At 50.1% G+C, this 20,738-nt stretch overlaps 3 protein-coding genes and 1 pseudogene across 3 annotated transcripts; 2 read left to right on the top strand and 2 right to left on the bottom strand.

Moving 5' to 3' along the window:
• The first annotated feature begins 801 nt into the window (after positions 1-801).
• LOC136487020 (uncharacterized) lies at positions 802-1,661 on the top strand. Its single transcript, XM_066484138.1, has one exon. It carries the CDS (start codon positions 861-863, stop codon positions 1,215-1,217), a length of 357 nt encoding a protein of 118 aa, XP_066340235.1. The 5' UTR covers positions 802-860; the 3' UTR covers positions 1,218-1,661.
• A 1,051-nt stretch (positions 1,662-2,712) lies between these two features.
• On the top strand, positions 2,713-4,754 carry LOC136536120 (protein HOTHEAD-like). Its single transcript, XM_066528520.1, has 3 exons — positions 2,713-2,815; positions 2,919-3,970; positions 4,034-4,754. Exons 1-3 carry the CDS (start codon positions 2,728-2,730, stop codon positions 4,640-4,642), a joined length of 1,749 nt encoding a protein of 582 aa, XP_066384617.1. The 5' UTR covers positions 2,713-2,727; the 3' UTR covers positions 4,643-4,754.
• A 171-nt stretch (positions 4,755-4,925) lies between these two features.
• LOC136536110 (phospholipase D gamma 1-like) lies at positions 4,926-11,495 on the bottom strand. Its single transcript, XM_066528513.1, is given in 14 exon segments — positions 4,926-5,584; positions 5,840-6,037; positions 6,819-6,989; positions 7,092-7,240; positions 7,385-7,532; positions 7,618-7,686; positions 7,789-8,037; positions 8,345-8,539; positions 8,959-9,075; positions 9,690-9,893; positions 9,895-10,944; positions 10,946-10,987; positions 10,989-11,064; positions 11,066-11,495. Coding segments are annotated over 14 exon segments (3,081 nt in total). The 5' UTR covers positions 11,185-11,495; the 3' UTR covers positions 4,926-5,290.
• Positions 11,496-12,293: 798 nt separating this feature from the next.
• Positions 12,294-13,058, bottom strand: LOC136458604 (uncharacterized; annotated as a pseudogene).
• Positions 13,059-20,738: the final 7,680 nt, after the last annotated feature.

The following is a 20,738-nucleotide window of genomic DNA, read 5'->3' as shown; positions in this document are numbered from 1 at the left end:
AATAGTGTCCAAACATTGACTAATTAGGCTTAAAACGTTCGTCTCGCAATTTCCCACCAAACTGTACAATTAGTTTTTCTTTTCGTCTACATTTAATGCTCCATGTACGAGCCGCAAACATTCGATGTGACAAGTACTGTAGCAACTTTTTGGATTTTGGGTGGAACTAAACGAGGGCTAAGGTTTTGCTTCGATAGCCACCACAAAGGACAGCACCAGACCCAGATAAGCTGCTTTCTTGGACTTTTGGAGATCGTGGCAGTTCTGCCAGTCGAGATGAACCACTAGCAGCCTTTTCTGCAGGCGCAGCGACGAGAGTGTAGGTTCATCGAACGTCTGGATGACATGGAATCATGTTCCACGATTGGGTGTGCCGCCCGTGGGCTTTGCGGCACTTTGCGACACACTCACACACAGCTAGTCTTCTTTTCTTTTCTTTTTTACTTTTGTATAAGATTAAATAACACTCGGAACAGCTTAAACATGTGTCCTTGGTTGTGAGTTGTGACGTGCCTCTGTACTGCTCTTTTCATCTTTTGCTGTCACACGTTCTAAGATCATCGAAAGAGAGCAAAGTATATGTGCTGATGAATTATTGGTACTACTCTGTTCATCCTTTGCTCGATCGCACCTCGCCGACGTCTCCATGAAATCATCTCATGTCAGTGTCTTACCTTGCCCTGTCCAACGACAGTCCACTTCCACGAGTCTCCTCGTCCTCGTCTATATATAAATTCAGCCCCTACCCTACCCGTTAGCTACTCTGAAGTTCAGACACACACACACACACACACACACACACACACACACACACACTTTACACTTCAAGCTCTCATTGGTCCTGTCACCACTCACCAGTGATGGCCGGCGGACAGCGGCGTCGGTCGGGGGCGGCGGACGTGGCGTCGTGGTGCTCCCTGCTGGCGCTCGTGATGGTCTTTGGGTCGCTCGCCGGGTCGGGGGACGAGGAGGAGCAGTACAACAGAGGCGGGTTGGTGGTGCGCGGGGCGCGGCTGGCGGCGCGGCCGTGCGACGAGCTGTACGTGGTGGCGAAGGGGGAGACGCTGCACAGCATCAGCGCCAGGTGCGGCGACCCCTACATCCTGGAGCACAACCCGCACGTCCACGACCCCGACGACGTCTTCCCCGGCCTTGTCATCAAGATCACGCCGCGCGCCGGCAACTCCAACTCCAACTCCGCCGGCGCCAACATGTGAAACGGTGGATCACGCGCATGTATGTATGTATGTATCGCCCGGAACGTCCTGCCGATGGAACGCGAGGCGCCGACGTGAGCGGTCGGGCACGGGCAGGAACTCTCTCGTTGTGTTTCCAGTCGTGTCTTGTAAATACTGCCTGTGAGAAGGGCTCGACTACGAGCAGAAATAAGAGGTCACATTATGCTTGCACTAGGCATCTTTTTTTGACAAAGGATAACTCTGCTTTTAATAAGAAAGCAAATATGTTTATACATCGTCTGCGAATTGCTGGGATACCAGCTTACAAAGTAAGCACGGGGAAACTGATAACAGCAGCAAACTACTGAAGTTTAAAACCACACCCTCCCAAAAGCAACCGTGACACGCAGGCCAAAAACAAGATAGAAGAGAAACCATCCTCTCTCACACTACCATTACAGAAAGCTCCTCCATATCTTGAGGCTTCTTGTTCTTCAGGAAGTGCTCCATCATATGTTTCACCTTCGATTTCTCCACCGGCTTCAGTAAGATCTTCCATTTGTGCAGAAAGTTGGACATTTGAATAACAATTCAGTTGGTGATTTTAGAAAAAAGAATTCTCAATTATTCTTTATCTATGACAAAGTTAAGGAAAACAGGATCAACAGATTCTAGGGGAATTACAGATAATGCAGTTAGCGCTCCCCTTCCATTTTCTTTGTTTCAGAACTACTCCTGTAGTCCTGTTTGGAATCATAGCAAATTAGCAAGCCATGAAAACTTTCAGCTATAGAGGCATCCAACTATACACTGATTTCGAAGAATACTCCACAATTTCTTCCTTCTATTGCATAGAACCCCTTTGAAGATTTTACACCTATGCATTGATTTCGTGGAATATACTCCTTGTTTCTCCATCTTCTATGAAATTATGTCTTCCTCATCATTAACTACAACTTTCTGTAATTTTCCAACAGCCATTCCCCACTCTGTAACTTCCTCTGTCCCAAATTTTCTCACAAAATATAAAATCCATTCTTCTCCACCCCAGCATTCCCTGACAAGAGCCTTTTTTTTTATTTCTGCAATATGCATAAATTCTTGGGAAGGCAAGTTTTAACGGAATCTACGGCCATACATCATCCCAAAATAAGGTGTTGTGCCATATGTCCATGTCCTGTAAAGCAAGACAGGGAGGCCGAATCAAACATAGATTACAAATACTATATACCAGTTCATTGTATGAAAAGCATGCACATGATACCTGTAAATAATCTCAAGATTGACAAGTAAACTCTCCTGCTTGCTGCTCACAACAAATTCGTCTGACGCATATCGTCATCCAGCTCCGTTTAAAAAGCTCACCATCCCGCCTGCATGCTATACACCTCCTCCATTCCTCGCAGCTCATCTTTGCACCGTAGAACAACCGCGCAGTGTTTTATTTAAACATCTACTCTTGATCTACCCACGAGCTAACTCCGAATATATAAGCGAGCCGAACTTTTCTCCTATCTGATCACTGCTGTTGCTGAATTACCCGGCGAAAATGGCGCCTGGGCTTGCCAGCTCGGCCGCGCTGGGGGTTTTGGCCGTCGTTCTTGGTTCCTCATTCCTCGTCGCACTCTCGGAGGATGGTTCGTGCCGGACTGCATGCCGTGAATACGATCATGCGTTTTTTTTTTTGGAATCTCTGCGGTTTAGCAACGTGTGAATTGGCATGGTCATTTGTATGTGCAGAACCACTGGAGAACCTGCGGTTCGTGCGCCACGCACAGGACGCGCCCCTGGTGTCGCAGTACAACTACATCGTCATCGGCGGCGGCACGGCGGGGTGCCCGCTGGCGGCGACGCTGTCGGAGCACTCGCGCGTGCTGCTCCTGGAGCGTGGGGGCCTGCCCTACCGCAACATGTCCAACCAGCAGCACTTCACGGACGCGCTGGCGGACACGTCCCCGGCGTCGCCCGCGCAGCGGTTCGTCTCCGAGGACGGCGTGGTGAACGCGCGGGCGCGGGTGCTGGGCGGTGGGAGCTGCCTCAACGCCGGGTTCTACACGCGGGCCAGCAACGACTACGTGCGCGCCGCCGGGTGGGACACCCGCCTCGTCAACTCGTCCTACCGCTGGGTGGAGCGCGCGCTCGTGTTCCGCCCCGACGTGCCCCCGTGGCAGGCCGCGCTCCGCGACGCGCTGCTCGAGGCCGGCGTCACGCCCGACAACGGGTTCACCTTCGACCACGTCCCGGGCACCAAGATCGGGGGCACCATCTTCGACAACAGCGGCCAGCGGCACACCGCCGCCGACTTCCTCCGCCACGCGCGACCCAGGGGGCTCACCGTGTTCCTCTACGCTACCGTCTCGAGGATCCTCTTCAGGCAGCAAGAGGGTGTGCCGTACCCGGTGGCGTACGGCGTGGTGTTCACGGACCCGCTCGGGGTGCAGCACCGGGTGTACCTCCGCGACGGCGCCAAGAACGAGGTGATCCTGTCCGCGGGGACGCTGGGGAGCCCGCAGCTGCTGATGCTGAGCGGCGTCGGCCCGCAGGCCCACCTGGAGGCGCACGGCATCCAGGTGCTGGTCGACCAGCCCATGGTCGGGCAGGGCGTGGCCGACAACCCCATGAACTCGGTGTTCATCCCGTCGCCGGTGCCCGTCACGCTCTCGCTCGTGCAGGTCGTCGGGATCACCCGCTCCGGCAGCTTCATCGAGGGCGTCAGCGGCTCCGAGTTCGGCATCCCCGTCTCTGAGGGCGCCCGCCGCCTAGCTCGCAACTTCGGCCTCTTCTCTCCTCAGGTGCTTCCATGTATACTGACAACAACGTAGACGGAAATGTACTGACGGACAGTCGTGCGGCAGACCGGGCAGCTGGGCACGCTGCCGCCGAAGCAGAGAACCCCAGAGGCTCTGGAGCGCGCGGCGGAGGCGATGCGGCGGCTGGACAGGCGGGCGTTCCGGGGCGGCTTCATCCTGGAGAAGATCCTGGGCCCCGTCTCCTCCGGCCACATCGAGCTGCGGTCCGCCGACCCGCGGGCGAACCCGGCGGTGACGTTCAACTACTTCCAGGAGTCGGAGGACCTGGAGCGGTGCGTGCACGGCATCCAGACGATCGAGCGGGTGATCCAGTCCCGGGCCTTCGCCAACTTCACCTACGCCAACGCCTCCGTGGAGTCCATCTTCACCGACTCCGCCAACTTCCCCGTCAACCTCCTGCCGCGGCACGTCAACGACTCCCGGACGCCCGAGCAGTACTGCAGGGACACCGTCATGACCATCTGGCACTACCACGGCGGATGCCAGGTCGGCGCCGTCGTCGACGACGATTACCGGGTTTTCGGCGTGCAGCGGCTTAGGGTGATCGACAGCTCCACGTTCAAGTACTCCCCCGGGACCAACCCGCAGGCCACCGTCATGATGCTCGGAAGGTATATGGGGGTCAAAATTCAGGCCGAGAGGTGGAGGAAATGATCGAGAGCGAGTGGTTTCAGCATGGTCTAGGCTGTGATAATGAATATCAACACATCTGTAACTGGGTAACTGCTTTAGAGTAGGCTTTATTTTTCTCTAGACATTCTTTTAATCTCCTCTAGGCATACTTCTAGCTTCCGCTTGTTGATTCCAATCCTTCACACCCCTTGAGATGCATTGCTCAGCATTTCGCGAGAACAATGAGAATTATGCTGCAAAGGCATGATCAAGAAATAAAGGAATTCGCGATTTCATCAAAAACCCCGAAAGGGGAAAACACTTCAAAATACTCTGCAGGATCAATTTACACTCTAAACACTAACTGTTCCAGGATTTACATGGAATATCTTGGCAGTAGATCCAAATGTGATATTCCTGAACCTCTTTAATTTTTCTATATACAGGTAAAGGTACACAATACAGGTACAAATCGATTGGCTACTTATATGTACTATAAACGAATAGAGAAAAATGGCAAGGCGAGAAAGCCCTATTAGCATTTCCCCTGCTTGCCCTGCAACCAGTACCTCTTGCAAAATTTTCACACTATCTATGCTCTCAAGAAATAGGGTAAGCTAGTGCTCTATCTTTGAGATCTCCAGGGTCCCTCAGAGGCCATCAGACATTATATAATTGCACAACTAAAGTTTATATTGTGAGGTTCTCCTGGATGGCCATAAATGAGCCACAGATGTTCCCACCCAAATCTGGGAATGTTGTGCATCCTGGTAGTGGTTTCACCTTGCCTTTACGGTCAACGCTTACTGGATACTTCATGAGGTGGCCTCTCATCTCTGTCACCTCATCGGCAACAAACTGCTTCCAGTTCTCTTCCCCAAGATGCCGTACACGCCTCATGCATTCCAGGCTCTCTGGATAGTTGAAGTCTTCCTCAATGCTTCCAATATGCTCGGCCCATAAGGACATTCTGTAGCCATAAATCTACAAAGTGAAAATCAATCAATAGATTAAACTTAGTGTATGGCACAAGGTGCGTCGTCAAATCAATTGCACCCCTAACATGACAACAGCTGAAACTAATGTATAGCCTCAGCAAAGCAGTAGCAGTGAGGACATGAAAGTATAAATAATTCCAAGTCCGATCTCATAATAGCAGCTTAGGGGCACAGCCCAGTTTTGTATGTCTCAATAAATTGGGTACACCAGATATTGTCAGCTTGAGACAAGGGGCAATACCTGTCCACGTGGGGCAGAAAGCTTATTAGCCCATGTATATTGTGGCTGATACGCTCCCATCGCAATCTCAGTGTCTCTTATTCCTTCCATGGATCTCTGGTTAATATTAGCTGATCCAATGATAACATACTCATCGTCCACAATCATGCCTTTTGAATGTACATAGACCATGAATCTCCTATTTTTCCTAGCTTGTTCCTGAACATTAAATGCAAAGTAAGCTTGCATACATGCCATATTCAGGAGAAGAACACAGAGTGAAGAAAGTCAATTTCAACACTGATTCCCATGAAGGCAAGTATGTTTAGGTAACGATTACAAGTTCAATATCCACAAGTAACAACTTTTTGTAGAGCTAGTTCAGCATTGACAAGACATTTTTTTGTCGAGCATCCACATGAGTAAGTCAAATCACTTCAGTCATTGACCAAGAAGTTCTTTTCAAACAAAAACCTACATAGATATCTTAGTTTTCCATATAGCCTCTGAGTGTCAAGTGGCCATTTGACCTTAATGTACGTTAAAAAAAAAAGGTACCAATATCCTTTAAGAATCATCATGATATGGGAATTCCCAATAAAATTCAGTGGAGAGGACAAAATCCAAATCTTAATGTTTTCACACTTCAACATACGGTCTAAAGGAACCATATCAGTACTTTGCCAAGAAAAAGGGAAAACCGTTGAGCTAAGTCCACCTAAAGGTCACATAACTCGTACTTTTACCTACACTATTTAATATTCCCTCCATTCCAAATTATAAGACGTTTTGGCTTTTCTAGATACATTGCTTTTACTTTGCATCTAGACATAGTGTATATCCTAAGCAGATAGCAAAAATCATGTATCTAGAAAAGCCAAAACTGTCTTATAATTTGGAATGGAGGGAAGTACTTAACTGAAATGTTTTTGCAAGCAACAAATTAAAATTGCTCTCTAAGTCAGCATAATTTGTTGAACAAAAACAAGAAAGTAGTCACCTGAGGATTATTTGCTGTATTTGAAGCATTTGAAGTGCTAGTGCTGTCAGCAACTTCACGGTTGCCAAGACAGAAGAAGTTTAAATAATCCTGAGGCTCATACATATCATCCAGGCCTACTTCTTTCAAGGCCCTGTATATTGTCTCATACATCATTTGCATGGTTTTATTCTGCAGTGTAAATATAAAAAGACGTGATTAAGCCATATGAAAACATATCATCTACAGGAACACATGAAACAAGAAATGAGCAATGACAACTGTGAATCTAACCTGCCAGTAAAGAATTCGTTGTGTTGCAGCACCAGTTGGATTACCCTCAGGCCACATGGGAACCACTATGTATGCAGAAAACCTTTCATTTGCCTTAATCTTGTTTGCAATTTTGAGAGCAATTTCAATTGGAATTAAATTGTTAGCCCCTGACATGTAGTAAAAGTTTGCAAGTGAGATGTGTAGTAAAAAGAGGAAAGGGGTAAACGACTGTAGAATGTTTTTCTGGAAGAAACACTGTGCATTGTACTATATAGAAGAACACAAAGCAAAAGTTGACACTCATTATTTACCTAAATCCTTGTTTGAATCCCAATTAAATGAAGAACCAATGAAGTACTGATTCTCAATATAAATATAATGTTGGGCTGCCCGGATAGCATGAACATAAGCTGTATGTATGCTCATGTCAATAAGCACATTCTTTCCACAAACAAGATTCTGTTGGCCAAAGCAGAAGTGTTAGTCAACATCAAAATGGAGAAACCTACAAACATAGTATTGCTAGATGGTAGATAACAGTTACCTGCATGGTTGCTGCTCGTGGATCCTTTGGAAATCCCTTGGCAGAATTTGAATCAATAGACCGAAACACCTGAATTCCAAAGTAAAAGAAAATTCAGTGCTTGCAAGGCAAAATAGCACAAAGGATAAAAGTTGGTTTTCCTTTTCAACTATGTAGGAATGCTATGAACACCTGAACATGCCATGTCTCTGGATCATTGTCGCCAAAATATATTGCATCATTTATGTTTATAATCTCTGGTATTCTTTCAATGCTGAGCAGAGCATCGTCATACGATTTTGCCAACTTTTTAATTCCATGGCGTTTGGCTGCTTTTAACCAACGCTCCTGAAAGTTTTGTAGAACATCATAAGCAGCAGGACCATCCATCTTAGAATGCAAATCATGCCACGGTTCCCTTGGACCACGAGCATCAACTGTCTGCAAAATAATGAGAAGAATTGTTTTCAGGATCAGCACAGAATGGGCGTACCCAGTGCAGAGAGCTCCCGCACAAATAGGGAAGTGCTAATATTTTTTCCTATGCTAGGAAATGGCAAAGAACTATTATCAGTATTGCCACAAAGAAAAGATAAAGAATAGGTCAATGTTAATATTTGTTTTCTTATGCTAAATATTTTCCTCTTGATAAATTAACAACAAAATATCATAAAAGGTTCCTACATTTTCAGTATTACGAAAATTCTAGGAATCATTACATAAGAAACTGCACAGAAATGAGACTTACATTAAAGTTTGGATTGTGATAATCCTCCTTGTGCTCATTCTGCAGAGTCCGAAATAGAGGATGCCAAGGTGTATCATATCGCCCGCCACATAAATCAAGGCCTCCAACAAAAGCAACTATCTTTCTCCTATAGTTGCCAGCATCAGCATCCACAATAACTGTTTTCTGATGATGAGTAAAAATGGTTCCTGTTTCCTGGTCCACACAAACTTCTTACATAAATAGATGGCACTCAACAAACATAATGCAAGCAGGGGCAACGGCGGCACCACAGTCCACAGTAAGGGGGGGGGGGGGGGGGGGGACTATGTTTGATGTACACAAGTACTGTACACGTAGTTTCACCATATTATTCAGTGGAGATTTTGGCTTAATCCCCCTAATTGCTTATTTTCTAGACCCCCCAACCCCGACCCCAAATGCATTTTCTGGCTTCGCATGTGAATGCAAGATCATTTGATTTTTAAAATAAGAAACAGGTGAGGGTGGGGTACACTATGCTAAATGGTAAAGATTGATGTAATACTTTGTGACCAGAAACAAATATGAACCATCATGAATGGTAAATTTGTACGACATCATTGTCACTATTGACATTTGAGAATAGAAATAACCTGCTGTTTCACCCAGCTGTGGCGCTTCCCAGCAGATCGTGGGCACAGCAACACTTGGACTGAAGAATGCTTGAAAAATCTGCGTGTCTCCTCATCTCGTGTGCCCATGAAACCATCCTATGAGTGGAACTTTGATAAACATGAAGCACTCGATTCTTAAACATCATGAAATATGCGAAAAACATGTTACCAAATGTCTAGTGAATAAGCTACCAAACTACCCATGGAGAATTTAGCGAATAAGCTACCAAACTACCCATGGAGAATCTAGTAAAACTAATTTGATGTTATAGATGTTGGCACATTTTTCTATAAACTTGGTTAAAGTTAGAGAAGTTTGACTTAGGACAAAGCTAAAGTGAACTATAATTTAGAACGGATGGAGTATGTCATAGGGAAGCTGGACACTACATTGATGAATATCCACTTAATACTATACAGTACAGATGACAGCTAGTATTTTGGCAAATCATTTACTTGAACACCACAGAAACAAATACAAAGGTTACATCATAGTTTGCTCAATGCCATAAAGTTTAATCATGAAATTGGTGTACCGGTTCCAATAACAGAGAAATATCATAAGCGCTACCATGCAACTAATTTGAAAAGGCAGGTAATAAGTATTTTAACATTGACAGCATTAGAGTTTCTAGACACAAAATTATGTCTTTTGTAGCGTGAAGACCTTAAAGCAGCATATTTTCAACTTGATAGATAATAATACATACCAACTTATATCCAAGAATGCTCCTTGATGTAGGATCATCCCAAACAAGCAGCAGCACACGCACCCCTTCCTGTGACTTCATCTTCAACAGGTCCCCAAGTGATGGAGCTTGAGTGCCATCTCTCACGAGGTGGATAGTGTGGAAAACAGACCACCCCACGATGTAAATCAACTTCCTTGCCTGGCATATGGCGTCATAGATGTCACTGCCAGCACTGCCCGTGCTGGTAGCGCAGCCCATTGCCAAGCCATATGTCTGGGAGACAACCATCAGGCACATGCGCGTCTTGATACAGGGTCACTCTCATGCCACGCCTAAGCGGGAAGTAAGTATGAGGTACGCCAAGACTGTCTGGACCAGCAATGACGCCATGGTGGTACATTGTGAGCTGAGCGACGGGGATGTACTGTATCGACAAATGTAGTACAGCTCCTGGAGCACATGGCTTGCCATTGGGCTCAAGAACAGAGTAGACACCCTGAATCCTGTCCCCAGTCAGAAGCTTCTCAGCGGGAATTGACACAACACCGATGATCTGAGCACCGAAGACATCACTGTCCTTGACAACAAACTGGACTTCGGCAGCCTCATGCCCGACGGGCACCAAGAAGTTCTGTGACCAGACTGGATTCTCACAGTTGGGGATGACATAGGTCCGTGCGACAGTGGCATAGGAGACCTGGACGGTGACATAGGGGTCGCTGGTCATGGACGCGCTGGACATCTTGCTGCCGACAGCGCTGGTGATGCGCGGGCCGAGGAGTTCGCCGACCCTCTTGGAGAACATGTCCTTGTTAGGCAAGTGCCGGGCGTCGTGCACCCAGATGTCGAGGCTGCCGTGGAGCAGCACCACCTTGAGTGATGCCCTGAAGCTGCCGCCGTGCTGCGACCCTCCGGCGGCCGCGCCGTAGGGCACCACCTGCATCCCGCCGCCGTGGCTGCTCCCGTCGCCCAAGAAGGGGGTCGATGGCGGGGGCACGGAGGGCGACGACGCATAGTCGTGACGGTCGGAGAGGCGCATGGTGGCGAGGACATCCTCGATGGGGTACGACGGCGCGGAGGGCGCCGGCGACGGGGGTTCGGGCGCGGAGGCGTGTTGGTGGTGGTGGAAGCTGGAGCTGGGAGAGAGCCCCGGGCTGGGGCTGGGGCTAGGGTTGGTGCTCGGATAGGAGGATGGGTACGGGGATGATGGGTAGGGGTCGTACCCGTGGCCGTAGGGCGATGGATGCGGCGGCGGCGGGTAGGCGTGGTACTGCAGGCGGGGGCGGGTACGCCTGGAGCGGGCCGGAGTGGTACTGGCTGCTGCTGTGGCGGGGGCGGGGCGGGGGCATATCTCGGGAAGGATGGAGACGGAGAGAGGTATGGCGCGGCCGGCGGCAGACGACGACGGCGGCGGCGCAGGCGGGTACTGGTACCCGTAAGGATACAGCTGCGCCTGCGCCTGCGGGTACGGGTACTGGTACGGCGGGTGGCCGCCGTTGTTGCCGTTCTCCATCGCCGCCCGGGGCGCCTGGTTCCTTGGTTGCTCTCAACACGACTCCGCTTTCGATTGATCTCTCCCTGTGGTGTGGTCGGAGCCCGAGATTGAATTGGCCACAGAGGCCGGAGGTGGAAGAGTCGTGGGTGGCGACCAGGACCACGACGGCAGCTTGCGGGTACGAATTGAAAAAAAAAATGGATGTTGAACTTTGGAATCGGAATGGGATCGGAAGAAGCAGGACGGTGGTTGGCCGGAACCGGCCCGCCGATTTCGATCCGCCACCCCTGCGGCCGTGTGGATTTGGACGCTGACCACTTCGCCGGATCGCCGCCTCGCCTCGGTCAGCCTGTTCGCCAGTCAGTTAACAGCGTTTTTCTCTCATAATAAACCAGCATCGGTCAGCCCAAACCAGCCTACAAACCCACCAGCGGACAGGCCGGTTGAAGGCAACTGCGCGTCGTGTGTGAGTCTTCTGCGTCAGGTTCAAAGGACGTGTTAGAGAAGGGAGAGACTTGTTGCTGGCCAGGCAGACACGCTACGAACGGAGAAGATGACGTAATCGGGATACTCTATTTTTTTAATTATCCTTGTGATGAAAAGGCAGGATCTTTATCTATCCGTACCGTAAGCAAAAGGCTGTAAGGTATTTCATTTGTCTGAATCTCTGTTCTACCAGGTCCAGGAACCTGCTTGCGGCACAAGGATTCCTGCAAGGTGGAGAACCACACCCACACGGACACGGCGCGAATGGCTCGATCCGTTCACGCGTAGATTGCTGTGTACTATACGGCATACGCTATTGGCAATTTGGCGTGAACGTACGTGCTTGCTCAGTTCGGCAAAGGATGTAATTTTAGACTTCTATATATATAAAAGAAATATCTACCGTACGGCTCCTTTTATCTTGTTAATGCTGCAGCTTCTCTTCTCTCTCGATTGCGGATAGATCTATCTTGTTGATGCCTCCTTATACGAGCCTTTTACTTGAGTGCTATTAAAAAAATTTATAATTATACATAAGTCATTAAAAAAGGTAACCACACACAGGTGTCACTGCTCTAAACTTCTTTGCCTTACAGGTCATTCCGTTCTTGTTCTGTTTATTTTTCGCCATTTGGTAGCCCTTACAGGTGGGACCGGATAGTGATATTGTCCATGTTGTTCTTGAGCGGTGGAGACCGTTTGAGCACCTGCAGCCTCGCGTTGGCCTCCAACTTTTGGAAGAAGGCGATGGGCTTGATGGCGCGGCGCAGCATCAGGGCGACCGCGAAGGGGAACGCGAACGCCGCCACGCCCTGCACCGCCGCGGCGGAACCAACACCGAGCGAAGGGGAACCGTACGCGATCCACGCGCCGACTGCGAGGTGCGCCCCTCCGAGGAGCGCGAGCGAGCCGCTGAGGCGCTGCACGGTGCGGCGAAGCGCGTCAAGCTCCCGCTGCGTCTTGTCGGCCAGCGGCGATGTGTCACGCTCCACCGTGGGGCCCTTGATCTCCTAGTGCCGCATCTCATCCGGCGACACGGGCGCGGATGGGACGCCCTGGCTAGGCTCCGACGGCGCGGAGGAGGAGGGGTTGGGGCTGGGGTTTGAGGATGCGGAGAAGAAGCGGCAGCCGAGATTCAGGAGTATGAAGGGGTCGCGGCCATGGGCGAATGTCTTAGGGGTGGGGAGATGTGCGGCGGCGGCGGCAGCCGTTGGACTCAGGAGGCGGCGAGAGAGGTGTGAGAGCGCCATCGGAGCCTGACGAGGAAAGGTCGCGCCGTCGCGGTGGGCGCTGTCGTCTGCTCGCCTGATTCGGATTTCTAAGAAGTACCTCGAGGCCGAGTCCGTCGGCGCCGCGCCCTCCGTAATCTGATCTGGCCTGCTCGTACATGGCCATGAAACAACAGAGAAGGGGTTCGGCCTAGGGTTTGGCTTGCCGAGCGGGCACGCGGGGTCCGCGCTGGCCCGCAGGGCGACGGTGCACTGCCCTGTAGTGGTTCCTGTGACCAACATAGGATGGCGCCCCTGATCCAGCGGAGCAGCGTGCATGGGGTTAAGGCTTCGGCCGCAGGGCTTGGGGCGGCGATGGCGGGACGGCGGTGTGCAGCCGCTCGCCACACGAGCACGGGGCAGCGTGGAAGTGCTGCAACGAAGACCGGGTAAAATTGAAGAACAAGAAAGGCCGAGTCCGTCGGTGCCACGCCCTCCACCGCCCAAGGGTAACATAGATAATTTTACTAGTCGGTCCCACCTGTAAGAGCTACCAAACGGCGAAAAACAAACGGAATAAGGATAGAATGGCCTGTAAGACAAAGAAGTTTAGAGAAGTGGCACCTATGTGCGGTCAACTTTTTAAATGGTTTATGTGTAATTATAAACTTTTTTAATGACACGCAGGTAAAAGGCTCTCCTTATATCTCCTTCCACTCGTGACCATCTTCACCTTCCCTATCTCCTTCCACCACATCGGGCGTGGCTAGATTTGGGCAGCGCTACCCTTTCCCTTACCTGTCCCATTTGGATCCGTCGGATCCATAGGCGAAATCCACGTCAAAACTGAACCAAACATATATTAAAGCTATGAAGACCTGCAATAGTGGAATGATTGGCCTTATGATTGTAGCCGAGCTAGGATTTTGCTATAACTGCTAGCTTGTGACCACTGCAACCGCAATTGCCAAAAGGTGTTTCTCATCTCCTTTGTCCTTTGGTTCCCCATTGTATAGATGTCCAAATAGGTTAGGCTCACTAGGCTGGTCCAGGTATGACACTAAAAAGCATTACTGGAGCACTATCCAGACCAAGGCCCATAGTGCTCGTAGTGTCAGTCTAGGCATGGCACGACCTATAAGACTGGCACGCCGGCGGCACCAATCTAGCCGTCAATCCCCTCCCATTGTTTCCCCCGTGCGTTGGATCTGCCCATTGAGGGGGGGGAGAGGTGAAAGCATCTAGGCCCCTAGTTGGGTTTCGGTGATTAATGATAATACATAATTACTATGACTAATGTGTGTTTTGCAGAGGCAATTCAGTTAGGTCATGGTAATGGAGATTGATTGAGCAATCATGGTTGTCATGCCCCTACGATGGAAATCATTTCGGTTTTTAAAGGATGGATGACAAGGTTAATGATGGACTAGTTCTAAGTGTCGTTTGGAGTTTGAGAGACACTTAGAGTAGTTTAGGACTTTGTTCTTCCTTTGGTCATACTATTAAGGGGGGTATGGATGGGTAGCTTGACCTAGGTGAGTCTAGTGGGTTAGGTCTGGTGCACACTTTCTAAATCTAGCACTAGGTAGCTCTTAAAAATCCCTTAGATCAATTGGAGCAAACTTCATTCACATATGATTGAGAGTTGGAAGTGAATGGAGGGTCAAATGCTGACCGGACGCTAGCGCAGAGTCCGATCAGTTCATTTGATCAAGGTGAAACCGTTTGGCACGACCGGACGCTGAGAGGTGAGTGACCGAACACTGTGTGCCAGCGTCCGATCGACTCCAGTAAGATTCCAGAGAGACAAAATCATGAACGGATGCGTCTGGTTAGTGCTCCGGTCACAACTTAAACACTGGATTTCAGGGAGAACTAATTGGAGCGTTCGGTCAACTTGACCGGAGCGTCCGGTCACCCCATAGAGGCACATAACGGTTTGTTTTGAACACGAGTGTATAAATACTTCATTCGTGTGAGGAGGTACTTTTGCTCATTCCAACAGCTGAGAAACACCCTTAAGAGTGCCAAGAAGAGCAAGGTTCTAGTGAGGTGATTGAGATTTAAGAATCCAAGAGAGAGACCTCATTAGTGAAAGCAAGAGTAGCAAAGTGTGCATCCACCCTTCTCATTAGGCTTGTCGTGGTCAAGTGAGAGTTTGTGCTTGTTACTCTTGGTGATCGCCATCACCTAGACGGCTTGGTGGTGATTGGGAGCTTGGTGATCATCCAGCGGAGCTTATGGATAACCCAACTCAAGTTGTGAGCGGTTGTGGGTGATTCACCGCGACGGAGTGTCAAAGAATCAACCCGTAGAGAGTACTTGATCCTTGCGCGGATCAAGAGAGAGCTACACCCTTATGCGGGTGCTCCAACGAGGACTAGTGGGGAGTGGCGACTCTTCGATACCTCGGCAAAACATCACCGTGTTCCTCCTTCTCTCTTTACTTTGAGCATTTACTTTGAGCAATTCAATTCTTGTCTTTACATTCATAGAATTACCATGCTAGAGTAGGATTGGAACTTAGGTTGCAAGTCTTTTTGTGCGGTAGAATATTAGAAACACTTTCTAGGCACAAGGGGTGAAGTTGGGCTCACCGTAGGGCTTAATTATTCAAAGAAATTTATAATTAGCCCAATTCACCCTCCTCTTGGGCATCTTGATCCTTTCAAGAGACATATAAGACATCGCGTTGTCGGTGTTTAAGGACCAACAACTCATCATGGGTTTACTCGGGACGATGGTTGGTGGGCTTCGACATACAGTGAACTCGACGATAAACGTAAGAGACGACAATTTATACTGGTTCAGGTCGCGATGCGCGTAACACCTTATGTCCAGTGCGGCGTGTAGCCTTTTGCATTGGATTGGTTTGTATGATTGTGTGTACAAGGGGGTGCACCCTGCCTCTCTTTATATAGGGCAGAGGGCAGGGTCACGTATCTAGTCTTAGTAGGTTACAATAGAAGAGTCCTAGTTCTATTATAGAAGCTAACTTTCTTGGTAAGCCAACTAGGTCGGTTCTTGATAACTTGGAGACCACATGCCCCTGCTCTCTCCTCGAAGTAGAAAACCTAATTCATTTTTGTTGTTGCTCTCTCACTCCTCTCTCGCTTTGGTGGCTCTCTCTCCCCTCTATGACTCTGCCTCTCTCCGCCTCTTGCCTCCTCTCTTCTCTCACCCTTCGGTGGTTGGTTAAGCCACACTAGCTGGCACGGGCTCATGACACGACCAGCTATACCTCTCTTCCTGACCCACGCCTACCAATGTAGCATCATCCTCTCTATCTTGTCCACCTCGTCATCTTCGTGTCATCGACCTCGCCGGATGTTGGTAGCTCTAGAGCTCTAGATTTGCCCGTAAGAGCTCATTTCCTATCTCTTCTATCATCTCTCTCTCTCTCTCTCTCTGTCTCTTTGCCTCTAACTTTGCTTGAACTATGTCCGTGTTGCATCTACGCTAGCTGATTATGGTTTTGACTGAAAGGTGGTTTATGTTACTTTAGAAATGCATTATCTATTACATCAAACATGGATAAACTTGAACCTATATTCTCTAGATACCTTGATGTTGGCAAGTTGTTCTTGCATCAATGTTGTGCTTGTCACAATATCATGCTTATCGTTAAGGATGCCCTACATGCTATTAAGCTTTTGAGTGAAACATTTAGCACTACTGTCTCTTTCTTAAACTCTTCTAACTAGAGAATTGCTGCATATAAGAGTTACTACATTACTACTGGTGTTAGACCTAGAAAATTTGGTTTGGACATGGATGCTAGGTGGAACTCTACATACCTAATGCTTAAGCATTTGTTCCCTCGTAAGGCCACATTAAGTACTTCATCCAAGATCAGTATCATAGGATTGAAGATGCTCCTTTCCTTTTAACTAATGATTGTTGGGCTATGTCAAAAAAAAGTATTAGATTTCTTGAAGTGTTTTATGATTCAACGGGAGATAGGTCTGTTTGGTATCTAGTGTCCTACACCTCCACTTATGATTCATCATCTTATTAAGATTGCTATACACCTAAGGAGCACATCAGACCTATGATTCAACCTATTATAGACAAATACAATATGTACTATAGGGACATACCTTTGTTTTATTCTTTTGCATTCATCTTGGACCCTAGAGCTAAAATCAAAGGTTAGAGTGCTTAGGAGTTGTCTACTTGTCGAGGACCTAACACCGAGGTACCTCGGGAGGTGGAACCAATAACCATCGAACGTTAAAAACTTCTAGACGGACAAGGGCGCCGCTACATTCCTTGCCCGAATGATAGGAGTTTGGTTCCGCCTCACCCAACGCCTTTGAGCCAGCTCCACCTCACCCGAAGGCTAAGGGCTAGTCTCTGCCTCGCTCGACGCCTTTGGGCCAACTTCACCTCACCTGAGGGCTGAGGGATAGACTCTACCTCGCCTGACCCCCGAGGGACGGGCTCGGTCTCGCTCGAGGGATAAGGACTGGTTTCTGCCTCGCCCGACGTTCGAGGATGAACCTCGCCTCGCTCGATGTCCAAGGACTGGTTTCGTCTTGCCTGACAATCTCTCCATGTTTCCTCATGATGATGGGTATAGGGCAAGACAAGACATTTGGGTCAACCACAGCTTCAAGGACCATACCCTGTGCCTCGGCATGAAAGGTACTGCTAGGGAATGATGGGATGGGTGCTTTAGACCCTTCCAGGTGTAGCAGAGCCTGAAAAGTATTGTGGGTGCGTGCTCTTCACCCTATAGAGTTGTAGGCGCCGCCTTCAGCTCTAGGACATGGAACCCAACGAAGATATATGACAACCACTATGGTCTAGAAAAGGACTCACATCCTCCACAAATGACGGATGTGCGGTCACCACGTTATGATCACAGGGGGGCGGCGTCCGCTTCCTGGCCCCTCGGATCCACCAAATCGGAAGACCTTGCCCACGGCGCTACTCCGGACCCTAACCCCGCATCCCTCCAACAGAGACTCATAGGAACCAGAAGGCGTGCGGAGCAAGGCTGGGCGAGGCTCATAAGTCAAAGCCACTATACTATAGTCCATACCCTACGTAGGGTAGTACTCTGTAACCATCCTGACATTCTATAGAGGCATCGACAGTATTGTAGGCGCTTATCATCCTTTTGCACCCACCAAAATGGGCGACAAGGCTAGGTACACGTGAGCAACAAGGCTAGGTAGTGTACACACCCTATCCCTATCACTTGTAAAGTCGTCCCCTTCATCTATAAAAGGAGATGCACTTCCTCCAGCAAAAGGACCGACTTTTGATAGCACAACACACAACACACAGTCAAGCTGCTACCAAGCTCTGGACCTCCTTTCGACCCTTCCATTAAAGACTTGGGACCAGTCCCTCTCTCGATCGTTTGTACCCCTATTATGAACTATTTTTGGTGCTAATAACATGAGCAGCAACAAACTGGACGTAGGGATATTCAACCCAAACCAGTATAAATCTTGTGTCCTTTAGCGCACCATCCGAGCCTAACGCGCATTACTATAAATCTACTTGCCGGTGCTTGTACGAAACACCGATAGTTGGCGCGCTAGGTAGAAGCCTTTGCGCCTTCCAAATTAGGCCTTGGATGGTCACCCATGCAATCAACTGGGTCCCGGGTGCACACGTGCATTTCGATGACCTAGATTTCATCGTTACACTAGGAGGAGAGCTGGCGCTAGCCCACACGGCCGTCCAGTCTCTCTCTCCCATTAGTCTCAGCCACCGGAGGCTTGAGGGCTAGCCCGATGACTCCCTTGGACCCTAGTTATCCAAGGAGGCCTCATGCCACATCACCCTCTTTCCGGAAGGTCCCGTGTAGAGCGCCCCGATAGTGTTTCCGTTCGGTCTCCGCAACGCCGCGACAACCGCTGGCCACCTTCAGACACTACGCATGGTTTAGTCGCCCATGGACAGCGAGTTCGTGGGGACAATTGAACATGATATGGAGACTCTCCATAGGCTCCTCACGAAGGAGCTAGGATCGTCCTCCAACTCTGACTCCAGCAGGGGGAGCCATCACCCCTCCCAGGAGTGCTTCATGGCGCGGACCCCTGAGGGGCATGTTGAGGATGTCTCTGGGGAAGAGGCTACCCCAACAAGCAACCCTGATGGTAGGTCCGGAGGGGAGGCAGTAGCCCCATCTCGCTTGAGGATGGAGCAGCTGAGAGCCCGCAAGCTGGAGATCGATGAGGCCAGACAAGGGCTCATCCGGGAATACGCGGACATCAATCGTGAGATTGAACGCCACGAAAGCGGTGGGCGCGCACGCGCCACGGCCCGCACCGTGCACCAGAGGATCCTCACCGACGACGGGAGCCTTCCTCACTTTGCTCGGGCAAGCCAAAACATCGCCGCAGCGATGACCTTGCTGCATGGCCTTCCGAAGGCCACGACGTCCGAGGATCGCCATGCCCATCGAGAAATTCGCATGTTACTCGAGCGTGCGGCGGTGCAGCAGGCAGAAAGCTTGTTGTCTCGATGATGTGAGCCGGACACCAGCCAGCGCATGCCCTCGGTGCGCCCCACCAAGGACACGTCCATTCACCAAACACCGCTAGGTGGTAGGCAGCCCTCTGCTATCCCGGTGCATCAACGCCTCGGCCACGACCGCGACGTACGCAGCACCATCGACGCCCGTAGGCGCACCAACGACAACGCAGGAGAGGCAGCCCACCACGGATACCATCCCTGACATGGCAGACGCTACGACAGTGGCGAGGACTGAAGCTAGAGCCCTGGCCTGCTAGGCCCTCAGGCCTTCGGCCGATACATCCTCAACGCTGCGTTCCCACTAAGGTACCGACCGCCTACCAACATCCCTAAATATTCTGGGGAAATAAACCCCAGGCTTTGGCTCAAAGACTATTGGCTTGCATGTCAGGCCGGTGGTGTGAGTGATGATGATTTCATTATTTGCAATCTCCCACTATTCTTGGCCAATTCGGCATGAGCATGGTTGGAGCACCTACCATCCAACGCCATTCAGAGTTGGGCGGATCTTACAGAGATCTTCATGGGCAACTTCTAGGGCACATACAAATGCCTCGAAAACCCATGGGACCTCAAGAACTACCGCCAAAAGGCCGATGAAACCCTCCACGGGTACATCCGACGATTCTCTCGACAGTGCAATGAGCTCCCTAACATCGCCGATGCCGACATGATAGGAGCCTTCCTATCTGGGACAACCTACGAATCCCTAGTCCACAAGCTAGGGCGCAGGGGCCTGCAGACCACCAAGGAGCTCCTGGATATCGCCACTAGCCATGCCTCAGGAGAGGAGGCAGTTGGAGCCATCTTCGACCACTCTGACGGCAAGGCGAGGCAGGACGAGGACGTCGACGAAGGTGCCTCCAACCGTCCCACCAAAAGAAAGAATAAGAAGCAATGGCATGACAACTTGCTCATGGCCATAGCCGACCGCAAGGGTGGCCAGAAGCCCACGGAGGGCGCTCCGAACCACTTTGAGAAAATGCTCAAGAGGCCATGCCCAAACCATGCTTTCCTGGCCAAGCATCTATACAAGGATTGCGGCCTCATGCACAAATACTTGTCTGGGGCCTCAATAAGGAGGAGCAGGGGAAGGAACCTACCCCCACCAATGACGCCGAAGAGAAGGACGACGCCTTCCCAACGCTGAACGGCGCCCTCATGATCTTCGGAGGATCAGCAGCCTACGACTCCAAGCACCGCTAGAAGGTCGCACGCCACGAGGTCTATACGGCCGAACTGACCATGCCTGCCTTCCTCCGGTGGTTAGAATCCGCCATAACCTTCGACCGGACCGACCATCCGGATGTCGTCCCACACCCAGGAAGGTACCCGCTTGTCGTCGACCTGATCGTCGGCCCAAAGCGGCTCACAAAAGTACTG

This window comes from Miscanthus floridulus, chromosome 1 (assembly GCF_019320115.1).
Source record: "Miscanthus floridulus cultivar M001 chromosome 1, ASM1932011v1, whole genome shotgun sequence".
NCBI lineage: Eukaryota > Viridiplantae > Streptophyta > Magnoliopsida > Poales > Poaceae > Miscanthus > Miscanthus floridulus.
The sequence above is the reverse complement of the archived record's forward strand: the minus strand, read 5'-3'. Positions and strand labels throughout refer to the sequence as shown.